Here is a 22128-nt window from a genome sequence, read left to right as displayed (position 1 = left end):
AGAATTAAGTAATTAAGTGTGTTCTCAATAGTCCTTGCTCAAACTCCAAGATGGTGCGAGGATCTCAAGGCCACAAGCCTCCCAGGCAGTTCTCAGTAAAAGACGGCCACCAAAAGCCCTCCGTGGCAACCCATTCTGGACCCCTTCTCACTTCCCTTCTGCTCTCACCTTCACTTAATAAACTTTCACTTCGCTTTACCCTTTTAGAGTCCCCAAGATTCATTCTTTGACTCTGTGAGACAAGAACCTTGCAATCCTGTTAACATTAGGATAAGAATGCTAAATCTTCCTCCTAGGACAGGAATTAGTTTTCTCATCCACTGCTCTCAAAACCTGAGAGCTGTACACAGTATGATTTGGAAGGCGAAATTAGGAACTGAGAAAGCAAAGATAAGAGAAAGGTGGTTTCTTTTCCCCTTTGCTTTCTTTTTTAAATTTCCCCTAACAGGGTAGCAAGCGCTCTCGTCTTCGCCGAAATAGCTCAGTTGGGAGAGCGTTAGACTGAAGATCTAAAGGTCCCTGGTTCGATCCCGGGTTTCGGCAGGGTTTTTGCCCACACGTCCCAGGACAGGCCAGAGAATCTGTTCCTTTGAGTAGTCTCCCTTGTGCCCCCCGATACGCCTGCGCAGAGGCCCTGCAGGTCTGCGCGTGCCCACCCCCCCGCGCCTGCGCAGCGGCTTGGTTGGGTCGTGGATGGGTGGGTGGGGGTCTCTTAGCCTGTGTTTTCCTCTTCTGCGCTTGCGCAGCGGCCGTGCGGCTCTCAGCGCGTGTGCCCTCCGCTGCGCGTGCGCACCGGCCGAGAGGGTTTCAGCGCCCGGGGGAGGCGACCGTGCTTTCGTTCAGCACGCGGGGCGTCCTGTGGCCGTGGGCCTGGTCTCCAGCCCAGAGGGGCGGAATGCCCCGCCCCCAGTGTAAGACTGCACAGTAGCCTCCCAGTGCCGTCAGCTCATAGGGCTCGCGAGTTTTTCTCGTGGGTGACAGACGTGCCCATGGCCCTAAAAAGTCTGTCTATACGGATGGTTCCCAGCCGGAGATGTGACTCAGAAGCACGAGTCTCGGTTTGAAAGAGTCCTTGGAACCTCTTTTCTCACTGCGCCTTTAGTAAACGTGGCGCGAACGATTGCTCAGAGCCGAACGCGGCGCAGTGACCGCCAGGAGCGTTCCTGTCCAGGTCAGGACTGACGACGGGGCTGCGGTTTTCTTGCGCATAGATCTATCGATGTGCCGGGTAGAAAAGTAAGTTTCAAGGAAAAAATATCACAGGCAAAAAGTCACATTCCAAAGTTGGAAGAGAAAGGTCCGAGCTTGGAAGGCTCCTCAGGTGGCCCTCTGCGCATGCGCTAGGTCCACTGTGGGTAGGGCCAGGCCTGGGGGGTAACCTGCCCCCCCACCCCGCACAACCCAGGTGTGCTTTATCTACCCACGACCTGTTCATGAAGAGGGGTGTGAACACTGTCTCAAATTTGTTTTTGGAATTTAAAATAACCTCCGCCCGAACAGGGACTTGAACCCTGGACCCTCAGATTAAAAGTCTGATGCTCTACCGACTGAGCTATCCGGGCTCGCTGGACAGTAGGTTTCCTGGCCCTATGCGCAGTTCAATAGGGCACGTGTCCGCATTCTTTTCCTACTGAATTAACACCCTTAGTCCTTTTACTGATTTCCTGCGCGGTGAAACTGCAGAATCAAGCTCCAGTGCGTGTTTGGCGGGATGGAATCCCTTTTCTACCATCAGAGACAGACTGTTAAAGAGAGTATCCGCCTGCCTCTCCTGCCTTGTCCGCGGGCAGCAACCCCCTCCCCGCCTCCACCTTCCCTCCCGAAAGAGCTGGCATCCTAAAGGGTCCGTCACCAGAGGAATTCCCTAGATTTAGGACCTCTCCGCGTGCTTTTGGCTGAGCAGCGGCATTTTTAATTCCAGTGCTGGTCTTTGAAAAGTCCCGAGTGGTGATTTACGAGTAATTAAATTTCCACTAATCTATTCAACAGGCGTTCATCGAGGGCCTGACGCTCTCCAGCCTTTAGGCAAACTGGGGCTGCAAAGGCCCAGTCCTGGTCCTCAGTGCCGCGACAGGACGCGCTACCAGAGGCACCCGATCCAGCTCTTTGACGGTGGGAAACTGGCTTTGGCCGCGTTACCCGGCCGACACCAGAAGTAAGAGGCAGTAAAGTCTTCCAGGGGGGTGGGGAAGCCTGAACTGAGCTATGAATGGTGACGGGGCCCCTGTAAACTGGGAAAGAATTCTACCTGTTACAGGGTACCTTCAACACCTGTATGAGGATCGATCTTTCCTCCTCGAATGTTTCTGCTGGGAGGCAGACACCCTGTATGTCCCCAATGCCTGGCCAGTGGCTGACACGGCTCAAACTCTCAAAACTTCTGTGGCATGAATGAGGGCCATGGGTCAAGGAATGTTTTTAGTCAAGGTTCCGAGAGCAGAATTTGTTCTTGGGAGTTTTTGTTTCGTGGAGAGAGGAGGGGAACATTCATGTCAAGGTGAATGACTTCCACAAATGGAATAAGCTTGGGCTTGAAAAAGTTCTATACCACCCTCTTGTGCTACCCCGTTTTCTTTATGTTCAAGTGCTTATTGCCATCAGAAATTCTGTTTAGTTGCTAATTTATAAACCACCTCTTCCCATCACTGTGTGATGTAAGTGCTGCTGGACAGTAATCTTGTTGGTGAGGACCTTGTCTTTTTTGTTGTCCTTATTTTTTATTTCTTTTACTTAAAGAAAAAAAAGTTTGCATTCCCATAACCTGAGCGTTTAGAACAGTCGTTGGTGCATAGCAGGATCTTAAGAAATAACCGTTGACTCATATCAAAGGTTGAAGGTTTTTACTACATAGTGTGTCTCCCCTCCCCCTGTCCCCAAGGTATAGTTGTACACAGACCTTTCATTTCAGTTTTCCAAACCACCAATTCTGAATTTGTTGCTAAAGGTTCCGTTTCTGGCAAAAACATTAACATTCAGATTAAGACAACATCATTGCCCTGTATCCAGTCGGAGGTCCCAAACTGTTTGCCACGTTTAAGCCTTCGGGAAATTCAGAGAGATTGGTTTTTTTCTGGAAAAGCAGGGATAGCCTTTACCAGAAGTGGGGTTCGAACCCACGAGGATATGAATCCATTGGATCTTAAGTCCAACGCCTTAACCACTCGGCCATTCTGGTACCCTTCGTGTTGCTGTTTTCTTTTACGCAGCTTGACCAATACGAAGCTGCTATCGTTTCAAAGCAATTAAAAATTTTCACTGCCAACGTAAAAGAACAATATAAGGAAGGGGAAAAAAAAAAATCCCAGTAACCTATCACATCATGCTGATTTTTCCATCTTCAGTCACTAGAGACTCTGGGGCCCCCTTCAAAGCCACTGGAAGACTCAGGTGGCGGGATTCTTACCACCTTCGCACGAGAGGACACAACAAGGAGCTGGGAATGAGTTTCTTTCCATCGCGGGGGAGTGGGATGCGGAATTTTTAAGTCGGTTAAGGTGTTCTTTTTTTTTTTTTTCCTTCCTTTTCCTTACCAAAACAAAAGCGACTCTGGTGGGACTCGAACCCACAACCTTTGAATGCCTTCATCTGTCTAGAAGTCCAATGCGCTATCCATTGCGCCACAGAGCCAGGCACCGGCACCCCCTCCGCGCCGCTTACATCAAGGCAGGCGCGGCTCCTGTCCCCGGACGCTCGCCGCGGCCACGCCCGTCTGCCTTCTCCGACAAGCGGTGGAGCCGGTGCGGCCAAGGAGAAGCGTGGGTGGGAGCTGCGCTGGCAAGTCCGAGATCTGAAAGTGTCTCTCCGTAAGCGACAGCCGGGCAGCAACTCCCAGTCTCGGTGCACGTTGGAAAGAGAAAGGTCTTTGTGTGCAGTTCTTCTACCCTGGAGAGCTGGTGCAGCGCGCGGTTCCATAGTGTAGCGGTTAGCACGTCTGCTTTACGCGCAGAAGGTCCTGGGTTCGAGCCCCAGTGGAACCAGGGGGTCGTAATTTTACCTTTTAGCGATATTTTCAGGTTTCCCTTTGCCAGCCAGGTCCTGAATTTTACTCGGGGAAGCAAGTGGCGCTGCGGTTCCGCGCCCCGGGCTCGGCGCTGCGCCCGGCCGCGTCGGCTCCAGTCCGACAGGCGCCCGCGCGGATCCGCCGCCGAGGCTGCCCCCGTGTGGCGCCTCTGGGGAGGTGCAGGCGGTCGACCCGGCGTCTGTCTCAGCGCGCCGCTGCGCCTGCGCCCTCCGGACCACCCTGCAGTCCGGCCTCCCAGTGCCTGCGCGGGGTCTGAGCTTACTTGCTCCTTCCTAAGCCCTACTCGGGCCACCTTTTAAAAGCTGCCCCACCGACTCAGTGCGGGGGGATAGTCGGAGGGTTACCCCCCTCCCTTGCTGATTAATCCTACTCCACTGGTCTCATTATTTACTGGAATTAAAAATCTTTTTGAAAAATTATATATGCCTGCTACGGAATTCAGAGAGCCCCACATGTCTTATAGTGATGCCCCCCTCTGACCAAGCTTTTCTCCTTAACCAAACGACCCGAGCTCTGAGCCTGCTTCTCCACGAGGCCTGTCAACCTCGCCGTGATGACTGGAACTAACTGCAACGCTAACATGGTTTTTAGGCATTCCCAAGGTGACCCTAGGTCCACCTGAAGTGCTGCCTGAGAGAACTGAATGAAGGCTGCCCAATTAACTGTTGGTTTCAGCCAACACCTGAGCACAGGACCCCCCGTCTCCCAACGTCTGTGGGAAGGCAAAGAGCCTAACTTTTGTTAGAGTTAAGGACCACGTGGGGTTTATGTAGACCAACTCCCCCGTTTCCAGATTTTTTGTTATTTTCACTCGCCTGACTCTACTGAGCTCCAATCACACCCTCTCCTATTCCTTCATTATTCTTTAAAATGCCCAGCCACTCTGTACAAATCAACGCTGAATGCAGTTCATGCTGGACACTTGTCCCTCTTGCAATAGCGTATTACTGATTAAAATCTGTGCTCTCCCTTTTAACTGGAGTCCAGCTTTCTCTTCAACACCTCCCACCTGTTAACCACTAGAAGTTTCTTTTGTGACCCTTCAGGGCTAGTCTTTGCGTTCTCCAGTACAGGCGCGCCCTTCTTTATCAGCCAATTAGGATTTTCGTACAAAAGATAGCATACCATAGGTACTATTCCCCTCCCCCCAACGATATTCTGGGAAGAATTCATTCACAGGAAGCGAAAGGATGAGCAGACTTATGAATGAATGTATCACGATTGTTTATACCATTTGATGAACCATTACAGACAGTGCTGGTGGTGGATTTCCTTGTTCAGTGGTTTGGGGGCGGATCAACATAAAGAGTAATAATAGCAAAATCTTGACTAGGTATTTCCCATGTGGCTAGGCAGGAGTCTCAGTCGGCTCAGGTAACACTCAAAATGATTGTATTATTGTCTAACCCATTTGGGAGATGAGGAAGAAGCATAGGGAGGGTAAGGGATTGCACAGGATCATACTGGTCAGGGACAGAAGAGGGTATCACCTAGGCAGGCAGGGTATTGCCTTTTTGTCTTAGAAAAGGAATTACTGGGAATATCTATGTTATATTTCTGTGAATATTGCTACTTTCACCTCCAAAGGGCTTGGACAATATTATACTCCCACCAATGTGAGAGTGCTTGCTTGACTTCAGTCTCAGATAAAAAATATTAACATGCTTTTGGGTCTCTTTGCCTTTTGAAAGGGGAAGATGTTTTAATTTATATGTCTTTCATCAGAGTAAGGTTGATTATTCATGTGCTTAAAAAACATTCTCTTTCCTCCCTATCTTCCTTTTCCCCTCCCTCCCTTCCTTCCATCCTACGATCTGTTCTATCCTTTTGTCCAAATTTCTATTATATTGGTAATTTTTAGGTGTTTTTATAAATATAGATTTAGATATATTTCGCAAATGTGTTTCCCAGACTTAGCATTTGCCTCTTGATTTTACTTTTGATACTTTGTGCAGAAATTTAAAAACTTTTAACATAGTCAAATTCCTTAACCTTTTATTTATTTTTGAGGGGGAGATTTAAATTTTCTTTCCTAGAAAATGCTTCCCCTTTCTGAGATTATGTTCCAAAAATGGTGCTGTATTTTCTCCAGGTTATTTTTTACTTAAAATTTACCTGTTACACCTTTGATCCTTTTGAAACCTCTATAACTGGGTGCTATGGTCTGAATGTTTATGAGTCCCCAAAACACGTATGCTGAAAGCTGATCCTCAATGTGATGGTGCTGGGGGTGTTGGAAGGTAGAATAATACCCTCATCAGTGGGATTAGTGCCCTTTTATTTATTTATTTATTTATTAATATTTTCATTTATTTGAGAGAGAAAGAGAGAGAGAATAGCGGGGGAGGAGCAGAGAGACAAGCAGGCCCCCCGCTGAGCAGGAAGCCTGATGCAGGACTCAATCTCAGGACCCTGAGATCATGACCTGAGCCAAAGGCAGACACTAACCAACTGAGCCATCCAGACACCCCATGGATTAGTGCCCTTTTAGGAGAGTCCCCAGAAAGTTCCCTCATCCCCTCTGCTATGTAGAACAGCAAGAAGACAGTGATCTATGAACCAGTGTTCTTACCAGACCCAATCTGCTAGTGCCCTGATCTTGGACTTCCCAAACTCCAAATCGGTGAGGTAGATTTCTGCTTCTTATAAGCCACCCAGTCTGTGCTATTTTTGTTACAGCAGCCTGAATGGACTAAGGAACTGTGTAAATTATGCAAGGGCCCCTGTAGAGGGATTTTGTAAAGCACTCTAGAAGACCCTTTTAACATAAATTCCAAAAATTAAAGGTCCTGTCTGTTATTTGGTCTTTAGGTTCAAGTTCCTTAATATCCTTTCCTTAGAACTTCCCAGAAGCTCTGCTGGTGTAGGTTTCCCCTCTGATACTACTTTGGCTCATCAAGCCACCTTACTTCTGCTTTTCTGTGTCTCACAGGCTGGGTTCATTTCCTTCTCAAAAAGAGCATAGCTTTGGGTGGTCTGGCATACTATAGAAATTCACCCTGTAGAGTCCAGATCCAAACTGTGGGTTCAATCCCTGGTTCTGTTTCTCTTAGTTGTGTGACCATGGCACAGTACATAACCTGCTGTGCTGTGTGACATTGGGTTAGTTGCTTAACTGTTCTGTGCCATGATTTCCTCTTCTGTAAAATGAGGATCAAGCTCAGCTTAAGATTCTGGGGAGGATTTAGCAAATTAATGTATGTAAAGCATTTCAATGAAATGCACATAGCAAGCATTTAACAAATGACATCTATCATCATCATTATTATTACTGATTTGGTGGATTAATCTGGTGAGTTTAGGGAGAACAACATGGTTCTCTCATAGGGACATTTTTAGAAAATGATAAGTGCTAAGAACATCATCTCTTCATTTACTGGCCTCTCTTCTAGGCTTGCAGGGTGATGTAGGAAAGACATTAGGATTCAAAGCCTACAGCCAAGAAAGAATTCTTGAGAGTCTTTGGTGCAAAAAGGTGGTTTTATTAAAGCATGGGGACAGGACCAGTGGACAGAAAGAGTTGCATTGGAGTCATGAAGAGTGGCACATTATGTACTTTCAAGTTGGGGAGGAGGGTTAGGGGGTAGTATAAGCCTCCCAGGTATTTTGGAAACAAGGTTTCCAGGATCTTGAGGGGGCTAGCTATTGTTAGGAAAGATCATTTGTTACTGTTTAGTAAAAACTCAGGCATGAGACCCCTCAGATATACATCAGTGGGTCATATGTTTGGAGGATGATTGCCAATATGCATCTGGGGTCCTAGAGGTAGAGATAAAGGAAGTTTACAAAGACAATTTTATAGACTTACAAGGTATTGGGGGTTGGGCTAAGATTGCCTTTTGCCCTTAGCAAAGGATCAACATCCAGACAGTTGAGTTCCTAGAGGAATGTCACTCTGCCTGTTTCAAGGACTTGTCAGTGGGCTATAGGGAGCAGGGACATTTAATAATTTTACTTCTACTTTTGTTTCTCACATCACAGGGACAGTCTTCTTCCTCTGTCTCTTCACATTGTCTGTCCTCCATCTGCATCCTTGGGTCCAAGTTTCCCCTTTTCATAAGGGCACCATTTTATGGCACGAGGGCCCACCCTAATGGCTTCACGTTAATGTGATTATCTCTATCACAACCCCGTCTCCAAATAGGGTCGTGTTCTGAGGTCCTGGGGGTTAGGACTCCAACAGATGAATTTGTGGGAGGGGGGGCACCAGCCATGGCATAACTTGTCCAAAGCAGAGCATGCAGTGTTGCCCAGAAACAGGATCTGCCCTGTATTTCCCTTCTTGGTGAGCCATCTGCTACCGCAGCACCCCACCCTAGCCAGAGGCCCAGCACTTTTCCCATTTCCTTACCCCCCCATCCATCCACACCAGAGCTGGCAGGTTCTTTTCTCTGTTTCTCTCCTGTTCCACCCAGCTCAGGTCTCACTCATCTCCTCCTTGGAGGGCCAGGCGGCATCCCTGTCTCCAGTCCTGTGCTTCTCAAAGGGACCAGAGCGACTTCTCTAAAATGCAAATGGCACATCCCCCTTCCCCTCTCCACCCTCTGAGGTGTGGTCTCCCTCTCCAGCCTGCCCCTCATCTCATTTCTTCCTTCCCTGGTGCCTGGGGTGCCTTTCCTGGTGCTTCTCCCCACTTCTCACTGCCATCTTTGAAAAGCAGCTACTCCTATCCTTGACAGTTTGGAGACACTTCTGCTACTTTCCTGACTTCAGCCTGGGCATCTGCACAGCTGGAAACCCCTTCCAGTCCCCATTTAGTTCTGGGCATTAAGGAACATGAGGTCAGGGCATCTTGTTAATTCTTCTCTCTTCCCCTCCCCCAGCCCCAGGTACTGTTAAAGCAAAAGTCATTCTGACACTTCTTAAAACAATAAGAAAGACTATTCAGGCCCATTGCCATATGTGTCATGACTGTTGTCATAGGGGACAGAGCCTGGACTCAATTCTGAATACAGTAACGTCAGCTGGAGACCTACAGCCATGGAGCAGGGCTGGGGAAGGGGATGGGTGGAAAATTACTAAGCAGAGACATCCAGGTCAGGGGATTCGCAGTAAACTGACATCACAAGATTCTAGGTGAAGGTGGGGCAGGGTGATCCAATGTCAAAGTCAGGGGACGAGGAATTTGATGTGATATTGATCAAAGGTGATCAGATGCCAGGAGTGGGGAGAGTCTCGCTAAGCTGACTCTGCAGGATGGTTGGGAACGCTGGGCTGAAGAGAGGTTGGGGGTAAGTGCAGGTGTAGAGAAGAGGAGGGGGCTCTTGGGAGCATGGCTCAAAGTCTGGCCGAAAGAGAGGCTTTGCTGGCACCCCACCCAGTTCCCAGTCTGTAACAAGCCCATGATTCGTGGGCATTGCTTTTAACATATTTCTGAGTCATAAAAGGCCTTTCGAATGGTGGCGTCTTAAAATTTTACTCTTCTTGGAGTTAAATTTAATTCAGTTTCTTTTGTAACTTTTCCACCAAAGAGGAAGCTCAGCCTTTTTGGAGTTTGTCTTTTGAGATTTTCAAACAGAGCACCCACTTTGCAGAGGAATGTCTTGTCAGAAATCTATATTTCAAGCTTCCAAAAGACAGGGTTTATTATAGGCCTGAAACTATCAGATATTTTTTTCTAGAAGATATAGGAGAAAACCGTTGTGACTACTGTTTAGGCAAAAATTCTTACATAGGACACAGAAAGTGTCCCTAAAATAAACAATGAATTTAACTTCCTCAAAATGTAAAAACAAACAAACAAACTTCAACTTGTCTAAAAATACTCTTAAAGGAAAAGACATATCACAGACTGGAAGAAAAATATTTGCCACAGGCTTATCTCGTAAGTCTTGTATTGAGAATTTATTTAAAAGTCCTCTTATGAGGGGCGTGTGGGTGGCTCAGTGGGTTAAAGCCTCTGCCTTCAGCTCAGGTCATGATCCCAGGGTCCTGGGATTGAGCCTGCATAGGGCTCTCTGGGCTCTCTGCTCAGTGGGGAGCCTGCTTCCTCCTCTCTCTCTGCCTGCTTCTCTGCCTGCTTCTCTGCCTACTTGTGATCTGTCTGTCAAATAAATAAATAAAATCTTTAAAAAAAAAAAAAGAACATTGACTTTCAAAAAAAAAAAAGTTCTCTTATGATGTCTTATGATAAGAAAACAAAGAACCTCATACAAAAATGGTCAGAGACCTGAACAAACTTTTCACCAAAGATGATATACACATGGCAGGCAAATGTACAAAAAGATGCTCAAAGTTATTAGTCATTCTGAAAATGGACAGTAAAATTACACTACACACTTGTTAGAATACGTGTAAAAAAAAAAAAAAAAACTTAACGCTAACAATGCCAAGCGCTGACAAGAATGAGGAGTAACTAGAATTCCCGAATGTCGCTGGTAGGAATGCAAATGTTATCGCCACTTAGGAAAATAATTTAGAAATTTCAGTAAAAGTAAACACACTTATTTTACCAGCAATTCTACTTCTAGGTATTTATCCAAGAGATAGGAAAGCATATATTTACACAAAGATCTATGTGTAAATATTTATAACAACTTCAGTCATAAATTCTCCAAAAACTGGAACCAAACGAGATATCCTTGACTGGAGAAGAGATAAGCAGACAGTGGTACGGCCAGGCCCTGGAAACCCATCAGCAAGAGAAAGGAATGAGCTTCCAGTGCACACAGGAAGATGGATGGATCCATTTCAAAAGCGTTATGCTGGGGTGCCTGGGTGACTCAGTGGGTTAAAGCCTCTGCCTTCGGCTCAGGTAATGATCTCAGGGTCCTGGGATCAAGTCCCGCATCAGGCTCTCTGCTCAGCGGGGAGCCTGCTTCCTCCTCTCTCTCTCTCTGCCTGCCTCTCTGCCTACTTGTGATCTCTGTCTGTCAAATAAATAAATAAAATCTTAAAAAAAAAAAAAGGCGTTATGCTGAGTGAGAGAAGCCATAAAGAAAAGACTACGTGATAAAGGATTGTGTGGTTATGACTTTCTGGAAAAGGAAAAGTTACAGGCACGGAAGACAGACCAGAGATAGCATTCTGGAAGCCTGAGCAGAATTTGACATAATGTCCCAAGATCTCACACAACTGAGGATGTACTGAGGATGTTTTTGCCTGTGCAGGAAGAGGGTAGTGTGAGCATGAGGCAGCTTTCTGAGGTGATGGAAACACTCAGCATCTTGATTTTAATGACTGTTACTTGACTTCCTATCTTAGTCAAATCTCATTGAACTATACACCTTAAAATGGTGAATATCGTGTGTATAAATCAGACCTCAATGAACAAAAAAGATCAGATTTATAGCACGGTGCAGGCTTTCAATAATGAAAACAGAATCAACAAACATAAAGAAGTACTTGTTGGAAGAAGGATGGAATGAAGTGGAAACTGGATTTCGGGTTAATATTGATAACAGTTTTTTTTAAAAAAATTATTTATTTGAGACCTAGAGAGAGCACACAGGAGGGGCAGAGGGAGAGGGAGAAGTAGACTCCCCATTGATCAGGAAGCCCCACATGAGTCTCAAAAGGGGCTCGATCTTGGGACCGTGGGATCATGACCTGAACTGAAGACAGATACTTAAACCTCTGAACCACCCAGCCCAGGCTGATAGCAATTTTATGTGACTATAACTTTGTGGGTAATTTTTGTGATCTTTTTACATTTCTTGGGGCATAGTTGGACAATAGAAGCTGATGATACAGCAGGCTTAGTCACAGGTGTACCAAACCTCCAGATACAGAAGGGGTCTCTATGCAATTGTGTTTAAAGACTCAGAAAAAAAAAAAGATTCTTCAGTCGTAATTTTTAAGAAGAAAAAAAAATCACTTTGTGGGGGGTGAGGAGAAGGAATATGGTTTCAGGGCATCAGAAGCTCTACGTCATTTGCGGGCTATCCATGGGAAATGAGAAGTGAGACAGACTAAGTCAGAATTGTACAGCAACTTAGTGGCTGCCCAGTGTAACTTGAGAACTAGCAGAGTTTGGAGAGCACGCTAGTCCCCCCTCATCCTGAGAGTCAGGGGTGAGCAGGGCGGGCAGGCAGGGTAGAAAGTATAGAAAAATCGGACACAAAGAAAAGATGAGGGGGAGGAGAGGAAGAGAGAAACAGCGGAAGCCTAGAGAGAGGGAAAAGAAGATGGAGGAGGAGGAAGGCAGGAAGAGGAGGAGAAAGAAGAGAAAAAGGAGGAGAAAGGAGACGCCACTGTGAAGGGAGGTGTCCAGTGTTCTTTGCAATTACTTCCGGTGTCACTCATCGGTGTTAGTTTTTAACCAGCTTGCCTCTGAGCTTTCCGTCTTCAGGGCTGACCTCTCTTTTGACTAGTTGTATATTAAACAGAATGTAAACAATAACGGCTTTAAAATGGTTTGGTGCCGATTTTCATTTCTTGAGCCAAGGTGAGTGTTGCCTTTGACCTCAGTTCTTTCGCAAAGGCACATGGTTTTACAAAGTAACTTTTCCGTGCTATGAGGTTGTTCAACACACGGGGCTGAGGAGGATGTGAAAGCCCTGGTCCTTAGGGAGCTCTGCCGTCCCCTGTTTTCGTGGACTTTCAGCCTGCTGCAATCCCCTAGTTTATCTAGGTTGACGGACCCCCAGGGTTTGGAACATGGCTCCTTGTAGTGGCTTCTTCCTGTCCCCTGAGTGCTGACATCGGGCAGAGGTAGTAAAAAAGGGACCAGAGCAGGGTCTGAGGGTTTGGTAACTGGAACTGATGGCTCGGAGGCTTCACAAAGTCCAACCAGAGAATAGGTCCCTGCCCAGTGGTTTCCAGGCTCTTTTCATTGAAGTACATGCTCATATCTGTGTTTTATTTACATCAAGACGGCTATACTCAAGTCCATATCCAAAATAAAGGTTTGGGGAATTAGTGCTTTTTTATTATTTGAAGGATTCTGTGCTTTTTTATTCTCCCCTAGACTATTCAGTTTCATTAACAACAACAACAACAAAAATGCATATGCAGACCTACTGATGGCACACGCATTAACTTTTCTGCAGTTTGTAAAACACTGACCTGGAGCTGGGCCCCCAGAGTGTTGTGAGACAAAGGCTGCTCCCAGCAGGACCACCCAGCAGTGAGTGGTTCCTGGTATCCGTGACAACTCTTGAATCTCCCGGAGATGGTGCCTGAGACTTTGCATTTTAACTACATACCTAGGCGATTCTGTGCTCACCCAGGTTTGGGAACCACTGGCCCCGGGGGGAGCACATAAGCTGCTCCTAGCAGAGGTTTCCAACTGCGATCTATGGAGCCCTGAGGACTAGAGCGGATGCCCCTCGGGGAGACATCTACTGAGCTGCTCCTCCTGATCTTCATAAAAGTTCATGTGCCAAGTCGTTTCTGCTTCTCAAAGAAAGATCTGAAATTTGGGAGAAAGAAAATGCATGTGATAAGGGTTTTGAGTCTTCATCTCCTTAGAAATAAGTGAAGTTCTGTCTGCCAAAGGGAGAATCACGGAAAGGGAATGGCTCCCTTTAGTGGTAAGGAAACGTTACAGAACACTTTGCTTCATAGACACTGGTCCTATTTCAAGGGGAGCCTCTTTAGAAATGCAGCTTCCCAATGTGGGAGATACTGAACAGTTTAGCAAAAACTTAAGAATCTTGTATTAGAATCCATATTTTGAAAGATTGTTGTCAAACAAGGCATGCTTATCACCTCCAAGGAGAAGAAACTTTTTCTTGGGAAATGGATTTTAATGTATACCAATTGTCTCTAGAATACCATAGTCTTTTTCTTTTTCTTTTCTTTTCTTTCTTTTTTTTTTTTTTTAAAGATTTTGTTTATTTATTTAGAGTGAGAGTACAAGCAGAGGGAGGGGCAGAGGAAGAAGGAGAGAGAGAATTTCAGGCAAAATCCATGCTCCTTGTGGAACCAGATGTGGGGCTTGATCTCAGCAGATCAAGCTTGATCTGAGCAGAAATCAAGAGTTGGCCACTTAACCAACTGAGCCATCCAGGTGCTCCTAAAGTATCATAGTCAGGGTGCCTGGCTGGCTTGGTGGGAAGAGTATGGGTTGTGAGTGCGAGTCCCAGGTTGGATATAGAGATTATGTAAATCAATAAAGAAATCTTTAAAAAAATTAAGTATGGGAGGCACTCTGCCTTCGGCTCAGGTCATGATCTCAGGGTCCTGGGATCAAGCCCTGCATTGGGCTCTCTGCTTAGTGGGGAGCCTGCCTCCCCGTCCCTGTCTGCCTGCCTCTCTGCCTACTTGTGATCTCTGTCTGTCAAATAAATAAAATCTTAATAAGCAAATAAACAAATAAATAGATAAATAAAAGTACCATGGCCTTTTAGGAACACTAGAATCAATTAATTGTCTTATAAAAATATGTGTGTGTGTGTGTGCATGTGTGTGTGTATTTTAAAATGAACTACATGCTATATATTTTTTTCTTGTACTGAGCAGTCTATATGTAAGCACGAATATGTGTATAGACAGGAGACACACATACACACAAACATATTTTTTTCTTGTGAATCCTCAATTCATTATTTGCCTTTAGAAAATAAAGACGAAATGCTAAAAAAAAAGTATAAGGAAAGGAAGTTTAATTTTTAAGAAAATCTTGACTTTTTTAAAATAAAAAATGATTTGCAAGTGGTGGTAGGAGGATGAAGAAAATAGGTGAAGGGGATTAAGAGTTTACAAACTTCCGGTTATAGAATGAATAAGTCATTGAGATGAAAAGTACAGTGTAGGGAGAACAGTCAATAATATTGTAATCACTTTACATGGTGTCAGGTGGAGAGTACACTTATTCTGGTGAGTGTGGTTAATGTACAGAATTGAGAATCACTATGTGGTGTATCTGGGACTAATATAACATTGTATATCAATCATGCTTAAATAATAAAAATTTTGAAAAATGATTTACAAGGAAGAAAATATCTACTACTGTTGACAAAAGAACATACTGGTTAGGGCAGAATATGATTCTGTATTCTGGTTCAAAGGGAAGTTTGAACTGTTCTTGCTGTTTTTGATATGTGAGTGATTAGATATAAAAGTCAAGGCTGAAGTCAAAACTGAGGTGAATGGTTTTAATTCTAGGCAGGAGGTCATAATCAGCCCCAAAGAAGCAAATGCAGATTTTTCAAAAGATCTTCTGACTTTAGTAAAGCACCCTTGAGTCAAGGATCTGGCATTAGCTAATGTGAATTTTGTTAATAAATTCTGCCTTGCTTTGTTGTGCAGAAATGTTCCATCCTTCTGTACCTGGGTCTCCTGGGCTACCTTTGACAGCCTGGGCTTGGACTCACCCCTCATATCCATGCACTGCAGTTTTCCTGTTCTACATCTCCTCTAGGAGGACACCTGGTGCCTTTGACTAGTCCAATAAGCCAATCCTCTGAGAGGTACCACTGAGGATAAACTCAGAGATGCCCCCTCTCCACCATCACCACCAGCAGCTTGCTGTGACCATCCAGAGATATATCTAACTTCCAAAGTGGTGGCATTCTATCTAACTTAACCCTATGAGTTATGTCTAACTTACAAAATATTCCACAATAGGGATATGGGGCCAGCACCGAGGGAGGAACACGAGGCCGTGATAGAGATGTTTGGGATTGGCTATATTTTGGAGCAGGTTTCCCTAGCTTGCGTTTTTCTCAGAATCAGGCTATAAAAATGGCTCTTTACTTCCCTTACTTCACACATCCATCAGAGACTGCATGGGAGAGAAGACTGAGATCCAAATGCAATCCGAATTTTAGCTAACTACCAATTTCATTTATTGAATGAAATTGACAAATTAACAGGTTGTCAGAAGACCAACTCAAATATGATATTGTTTTCTTAAAAAGGAAGCCTGGATAATGAAAAGTCATTTATTCTTCAGCCTTTGCTTCTTGTGGACTTGAGTCAGGCACATTCCAGCAATGGGCACAGGATAGGATTCCTTTCTCTGGAGGGCTGGCTGGGAATGAATGCCTAGGAAATGATGTTGAAATTCTTAGAGGGGCCTGAAGCCTAAGGTATCTACTCCTTGGTCTGATGAAGACATGCAAGCACCTTTTGTAATACTACAATAGAGGAGAAATTTTTATGGATGAGCTTATTTCAGACCTTAGAAAATCCAGTATGAGGCAGCAGGACTAGTGAAACATGCACTTAGCTGAGGCTCAGATATCTCAGATCTAGCCGTGCCTCTGCCATTCATTAGCTAGGGAAGCTTTGATAAAGCATGAAACTTAGCTCATAGTCTTAGGGTGCCTGGCTGGCTCAGTGGGAAGATTATGTGACTCTTGATCCCTGGGTTGTGAGAGGTAACTTTCTCACAGAACTTACTTCCTCACCTGTAAAGCTCACCTGAGGTGTTTGGGTGATGTAATCTTTGGAGTCTCATTAAGAGCTGACAATTTATGGGTCTGAGACTCTTAGTTGTCAACAATCTCACCAAGATAAAACCTTTCAGAAAAGATTGTTTCAGGCCACCCTTATTAAAGGATGCTGCTGAGGGACAAAGGGAGAACTTCGGTCTCAAGATGGTCTTCTACTGTGTTGTGAGGAAATACTTTTCAGTTTTGACTTTCAATCTAGATTTCATAGCATCTATTCTTTTTCAGAAGGTCCAAGTCTTCTCCTCAGTCTCCTCATGGATGACTTCATTTCCTGGTTCCTCAGGGTGTAGATCATGGGGTTCAGGACAGGGATGATGACCGTGAAGGTGATGGATACAGCTCTGTCCATGGGGAGGGCAGTGAAGGGCCGGGCATAGACATAGATACAGGGCACAAAGTGCAGGGTCACCACAGTGATGTGGGAGGTGCAGGTAGAGATGGCTTTCCTTCTGCCCTCCCCAGCGTGAGACCTCAGCATCATCAAGATGACTGTGTAGGACACAAGAAGGAAGACAAACCATAGTGTAGAGATCAAACCATTGTTGGAAATCATTAAGACCTCAAGAGCAAAGGTGTTGGTGCAGGCGAGTTTGAGGATCTGGGGGACATCGCAGTAGAAGCCATCAACGACATTGGGTCCACAGAAGGGGAGGGGCAGCAACAGGGAAATCTGCACGATGGAGTGGACAAAGCCCCCCACCCAGGAGGCCACAATGAGGGCAGTGCATCGCCCCCTACTCATGATGGTCACGTAGTGCAGGGGCTTGGAGATGGCCATGTAGCGATCGAAGGCCATGACAGAGAGAGAAAAAATGTCTGCCCCACCGAGAAGGTGGAAGAAGAACATCTGAGTGATGCAACCATTGAAAGAGATGGTCTTTGTCCTTGACAGAAGGTCCACGAGGACCTTGGGAGCAGTGATGGAGGAGAAGCAGATATCCAAGACTGAGAGATTGCGGAGCAGGAAATACATGGGGGTGTGAAGGCGGGACTCACAGGTCACAGTGACCATGATGAGGATGTTTCCCATTACAGTTGACATGTACACCAAAAATAACAAAGGAAATAAGAGCAAACTCAGCTCTCGGGACTGGGTCAGTCCTTGAAAAATAAATTCTTTCACTCTGGTGTAATTTCCCTGCTCCATTGTATCATATTTTTTCTTCTTCAACTACCTGGGGAGAAAATAAGAGTGGATTTCCAAGGGAGGTAATTAATCGAAGCACTGAAATCAGCATGCTATTAAATTCTTACTAAAATTTTTTACAGTTGCATAATTTTACATATTCTATATCCTTCTTGAAAAGCCACTAGGTGGTATGAGAAGTGAGGAGAATAGTTTTGTTTTGCAATGAATACTCCTGTATCTAATTGTTAGGAATTTGGAAACACACAGGGGAGAAGTATAAAACACGGTCTCATGGAAGCTTAGAGAATCTTCTCTCATACTGTTTTACAGTAGACAATTTGGCATAGTCTGTGCAAAATTTGATAGTACTTGATGATCATCACTGTTAAGACAAGAAAAAGTTTCCAGTTTGCTTTTCCCCCAGGACAAACAGGTTGCAGCTGCTAACACGATTTGAGCACATGCTGCTTTTGTTTTCAGTTTTTCTTCTCCTTGGTGTCTTCTTCTCTTTTGTCCATGGGACTTGGCAAGTGATAGCTACAGTCCCTGCTCCTCATAATGCCCTTGGCAAAGACTTTATCACCTGGGTCACAAGACAAATGCCTTTTTCTTAGGCTCACTCCCTTCTCATCACCTACACTTGGATGGCACTTCCTCTCACCTCGCTATTTGCAAAAGCTTCAGTTTTGTGCAAAAATCACAGATTTTAGAACCAGTAGATCTGAATTTGAATATAGAATCTGTATTAAATGAGTAGGTAGCTCATTCATAGCTGACTCTGAGTTTCTGTTTATCATCAGTGAAAGTGGGTATAATCATGTTTGTGTCATAGGGCTGTGAAGTTTGAATGGGTTTGTTTCATTCTTTAACCGGAGTCTCTTTAACCCGCATTCTTTAACCTGCAGACCACAGGTCCCTTCACACAGCAGCTGCTGACATTTTGCAGGGCCCGTCTTCTCTATCGCATTTATTTGGGAGATGCTGTTACGCTTTTTCCTACGAAAGATAGTTTTTTGAAGTAATTACAATGAGGACCAAATGTAGCATTTAAAAAGCAGATGTGTCTCATACAATGGAGTATTATTCAGTTCTAAAAAGAAATGAGCTGTTGAGGCCATGGGAACAGAGAGGAACCTTAAATGCATATTGCTAAGTGAAAAAAGGCCATCTGAAAAGTTACACACTGTATGATTCCAACTATATGACATTTTGGAAAAGGCAAACTGTAGTAGAAAGATGAACGGTTGCCAAGGGCTGGGGTGTACAGGTGGGGAGGGATGAGTAGGTGAAGCACAAGGGATTTTTATACATGGCTCCATGCATTTGTCAAATCCACAGAACACATAACACTAAGAATGAACCGTAATACAAACTAAGGACTTTAGTTAATAAATAAAGAGAATATTTACAGTAAGCACTGCTTTAGGTGGCTTTTGCAGTTTTGTCAACTGCTTACAATAAAATTGCCCTTTGTAGCTTGCTCTCTCTTAAAAAAAATCAGCTTTGTTAAGGAGTAACTTGCATATAATAAACTGCATATATTTAAGGGGCACAATTTGATGCCTTTTAACAAATACATGCACCTGTGAAGCCGTCCCTATAATTAGGATAAGGAACATCTCCATTCACTCCCTGTGCTCTGGAGAACTGTGGAATTCTTTGCACATAATGACTCTGCCCAAACCTCTGCACAAAGACAGGACCCAAGTTTATCAGGCGCTGGGGCAGCAGAGGGCTGTGTGTTCAGGATGTCTCCAGCCTCCCGTTAAAACGCTTACCTGAGAAAGCACAGAGCTGCCAGGAGAATTTACTGTCTGTTCCAGCTGACATGTGGACATATAGGCCCCTGACCTCCCTTTCTCAGAGCATTTACTAAAAAGGGCTTTCAATCATGAACATGGATTTCTTGCAAGGCAGTTTTTCTCAGGCACCTGAGAACTGTTCCTTTGAATGTGCTCATCAGGAAGAGCCAGCCTCTGTCTCTTTGTCTACGCGAGGTCAGAATCCTGACTTCCCTAACTGCCGACTAACAGACAGAACAGAACTAGTCTCAGGGATGCTGACTGGCCCCTTGCCATCATTCTCTTCCCGGACCCTCCCCTTTTGCTCTTTCCTGTCCAGAATGCCTGCTGTTACCGTTGTGCAAATGAAGATGGAACTCACTTTTTCCCCAGCTCCAAGTACTTACTGGTCCTTGTCATCACTTAAACGAACGGCCGGCGCTGTTCGGGTCTGACACTGGGTTGTGCTGCTTCCCTCAGTATTCCCTCCACACTGATGCCAGGCCAGGCCTGCTGTGCGGGATGGGGCTCTCTGCTCTCACCGGACTTTCTCTCTCATTTTGAACAGAACTGCTCCTTCACTAACTTTCTGTTCTCTTTCCTTTGAAGCCCAAGCCACAAACACTCATTTTCTAGGCTTTCTGCCAATGATCTATTGACCCGTCCGTAACTCTCAGAGAATTTCATTGCCTTCAAATCTTTTTTGTTTTTAAAAGGGCCAGACATCTTCTTCAGAGTAAAGATTTTTAAAAAATCTTAAAAATAAAATGACCAAAGCACATGTAGTGTTTTAGAGAAAGCACAGAGGATTTTGTTTTATTTTGATCTATGGCATAGAGTAATGTGGTGCAGAGGAAGGATATCAGGTTGGGAACAGGAGCTCCGGTTGCCTTCACGGATCGACAGTGGAATCCTTAAAGGCAGTGAACTCCAGGAAGGTCATTCCTATCATCAATGAAATGGGAGCATTTGCTGCCTTAAGTCCTTTTGAAAGTAGGCAAGGTCTGCACAGCATCGAACAATATTAGGTGGACCCATTGATCTGGGTAATTTCTAGGCCTTTGGAGATTTAATGCTGAATTATTCTAAATAATATAGCCTCAGTTACCTTATGACTAGTCAAGACTGTGTGTTCTACCCATTGCTAACAGTTAATAATCCCAATTAACCTCAGATTGTTTATTGATATTTAACTAAGAGCTGACTGGTGGTGGCAAGAACAATTGCTGATGTCAAGAATTCTCAGGGGCAGTTGGTCATAGCTGTTGAGAGAATGGGCTTTGAAACCCACATGCATGAGGTTCTGTGCAGATGTTAGTCATAAGCATGACCAGGTCATCAAAATCATCAAGAAATACTCCAAACATGCTCTTCTGAACACCAAAAATGTGCTCCTCTGTGCACAAAAGGGATGTGGAACTAGGAACCTAACACATGGAGAATGGGAGGCTGACAGAGAGCCCCAGTGTATGGATATGTCTGCTTGGAACAAAAAAGAAGAAAGAAAACAGAGAAGTGTCATTTATATGTTGGATTTTGTTTTTGTTTTTGGCAAGAACAAACTCAAGATCCCAAAGTTCTTCAGAATCTTGTCTGGGTAGAACCACCTTAATAAATCAGGCTTACTGAGTGGCATGGAATCCCCAGCTTGGGGGAAACCTCAGCCCCACTGTCTAGCACACATTGCCACCCCCATTTCCATCTCTTTACAACTGATTTCTCTGTATGCTCTTCAAGCCACCTTCCTTGTATCAAAGAATGTGTTCCTCTTCTCGTCATCACTATGGTTTCTAGCTTTAATATACATAATAGAATATACAGGAGCATTGTTAATATTCAAAACACTTTTGTAATTCACAGTGACATTTCAAAATTGCTGGGACATGGCCCCATATGCACAGACACACTAGCACACCTCAAAATGAAATGACCTCATTAAAGGTCCCAAACTCGAATCCCTACCTGTTAGAAGCAGAGCTAGCCATTTGGCTGCATACACTGACCTTAGGAGACACTAACTGTCAAGGAATATTCTCCTTTAAGGAAGATATGCATCTGAGGGTTTGTTGGGTCAGGATCTTCTTTCTTCCTGTCAGAGGCAAAGGGCAGCTCCAAGAATCGTCTCTGTGTGGTGAGACGATCACAGTCCTATCACGCTGCCTTGTGGTGTCCCTACATGAGTACGGGTCTCTCAGCCCCAGAACCAGCAGAAGCTCACCAAAGGGAATTATTGTTGGATGTGGCTGCTAACTCAAATAGCCAGACTTTCCTTTTGGGACGAAGCTCCCTGGAGTGTTATTAAGAACTCATGCAGTGGAGGACACACTTTGGTTTTGCAGCTTTCCTAATGTAGGGGAGGAGATGAGTCCTCCTAGACCTTGGGCTTAGAGCCCAAATATCTTTGCCTGAAGGGCTCACAGGGGACAAACAGGAGTCCGCCTCCTTAAGAGGTAGGAACTCAGGGAAAATGAACAGGATTCCCAGTAGAGTGTATTTCAGCCCAATTTTCCCCAATTTTTTCCCAACTCATTCCAATTTTTTTCTTTCTAGGCCGATGGTTTGCTTGTTGTCCTATTGATATACATCAGAAGCATCATAAAGATTGGGAAATGCATTTCTCTTTGTTTTCCACCAAACTTCTCCTATGAAGAGGGGATATAAGCAAATAAAAGATATGTTGGTACTATTCACTCATCAAATATCCAACTGCGAAATATTTATTGAGCATCTACCATGGACTGGGCCCTATGGTTCCAGAGGTCCTAAAAGCAGAAAGTTGCAATTTGCTTCTCATCTCATTCCCTATATCATTTTTGAAACCTTGTCTCTCACCATAGATCTATGGGTGGTCTCACT

At 44.8% G+C, this 22128-nt stretch overlaps 1 protein-coding gene, 1 long non-coding RNA gene and 5 other non-coding genes across 7 annotated transcripts; 3 read left to right on the top strand and 4 right to left on the bottom strand.

Moving 5' to 3' along the window:
• The first annotated feature begins 470 nt into the window (after positions 1-470).
• TRNAF-GAA (transfer RNA phenylalanine (anticodon GAA)) lies at positions 471-543 on the top strand. Its single transcript has one exon. It is a non-coding gene; the product is annotated as a tRNA-Phe (tRNA).
• A 291-nt stretch (positions 544-834) lies between these two features.
• LOC131813095 (uncharacterized) lies at positions 835-22090 on the top strand. The gene is made up of 3 exons (XR_009346599.1): positions 835-1236; positions 1990-2155; positions 21823-22090. It is a non-coding gene; the product is annotated as an uncharacterized LOC131813095 (long non-coding RNA).
• On the bottom strand, positions 1490-1562 carry TRNAK-UUU (transfer RNA lysine (anticodon UUU)). The gene has a single exon. It is a non-coding gene; the product is annotated as a tRNA-Lys (tRNA).
• TRNAL-UAA (transfer RNA leucine (anticodon UAA)) lies at positions 3093-3175 on the bottom strand. Its single transcript has one exon. It is a non-coding gene; the product is annotated as a tRNA-Leu (tRNA).
• Positions 3542-3627, bottom strand: TRNAR-UCU (transfer RNA arginine (anticodon UCU)). The gene is given in 2 exon segments: positions 3542-3577; positions 3591-3627. It is a non-coding gene; the product is annotated as a tRNA-Arg (tRNA).
• On the top strand, positions 3905-3977 carry TRNAV-UAC (transfer RNA valine (anticodon UAC)). Its single transcript has one exon. It is a non-coding gene; the product is annotated as a tRNA-Val (tRNA).
• On the bottom strand, positions 14526-19856 carry LOC131813071 (olfactory receptor 4D9-like). Its single transcript, XM_059143223.1, has 2 exons — positions 19680-19856; positions 14526-18487 (listed from the first exon to the last, which is right to left on the bottom strand). Exon 2 carries the CDS (start codon positions 17507-17509, stop codon positions 16574-16576), a length of 936 nt encoding a protein of 311 aa, XP_058999206.1. The 5' UTR covers positions 17510-18487; positions 19680-19856; the 3' UTR covers positions 14526-16573.
• Positions 22091-22128: the final 38 nt, after the last annotated feature.

The sequence above is a fragment of the Mustela lutreola genome, chromosome 1 (genome assembly GCF_030435805.1).
Source record: "Mustela lutreola isolate mMusLut2 chromosome 1, mMusLut2.pri, whole genome shotgun sequence".
Classification (NCBI taxonomy): Eukaryota; Metazoa; Chordata; class Mammalia; order Carnivora; family Mustelidae; genus Mustela; species Mustela lutreola.
The sequence above is the reverse complement of the archived record's forward strand: the minus strand, read 5'-3'. Positions and strand labels throughout refer to the sequence as shown.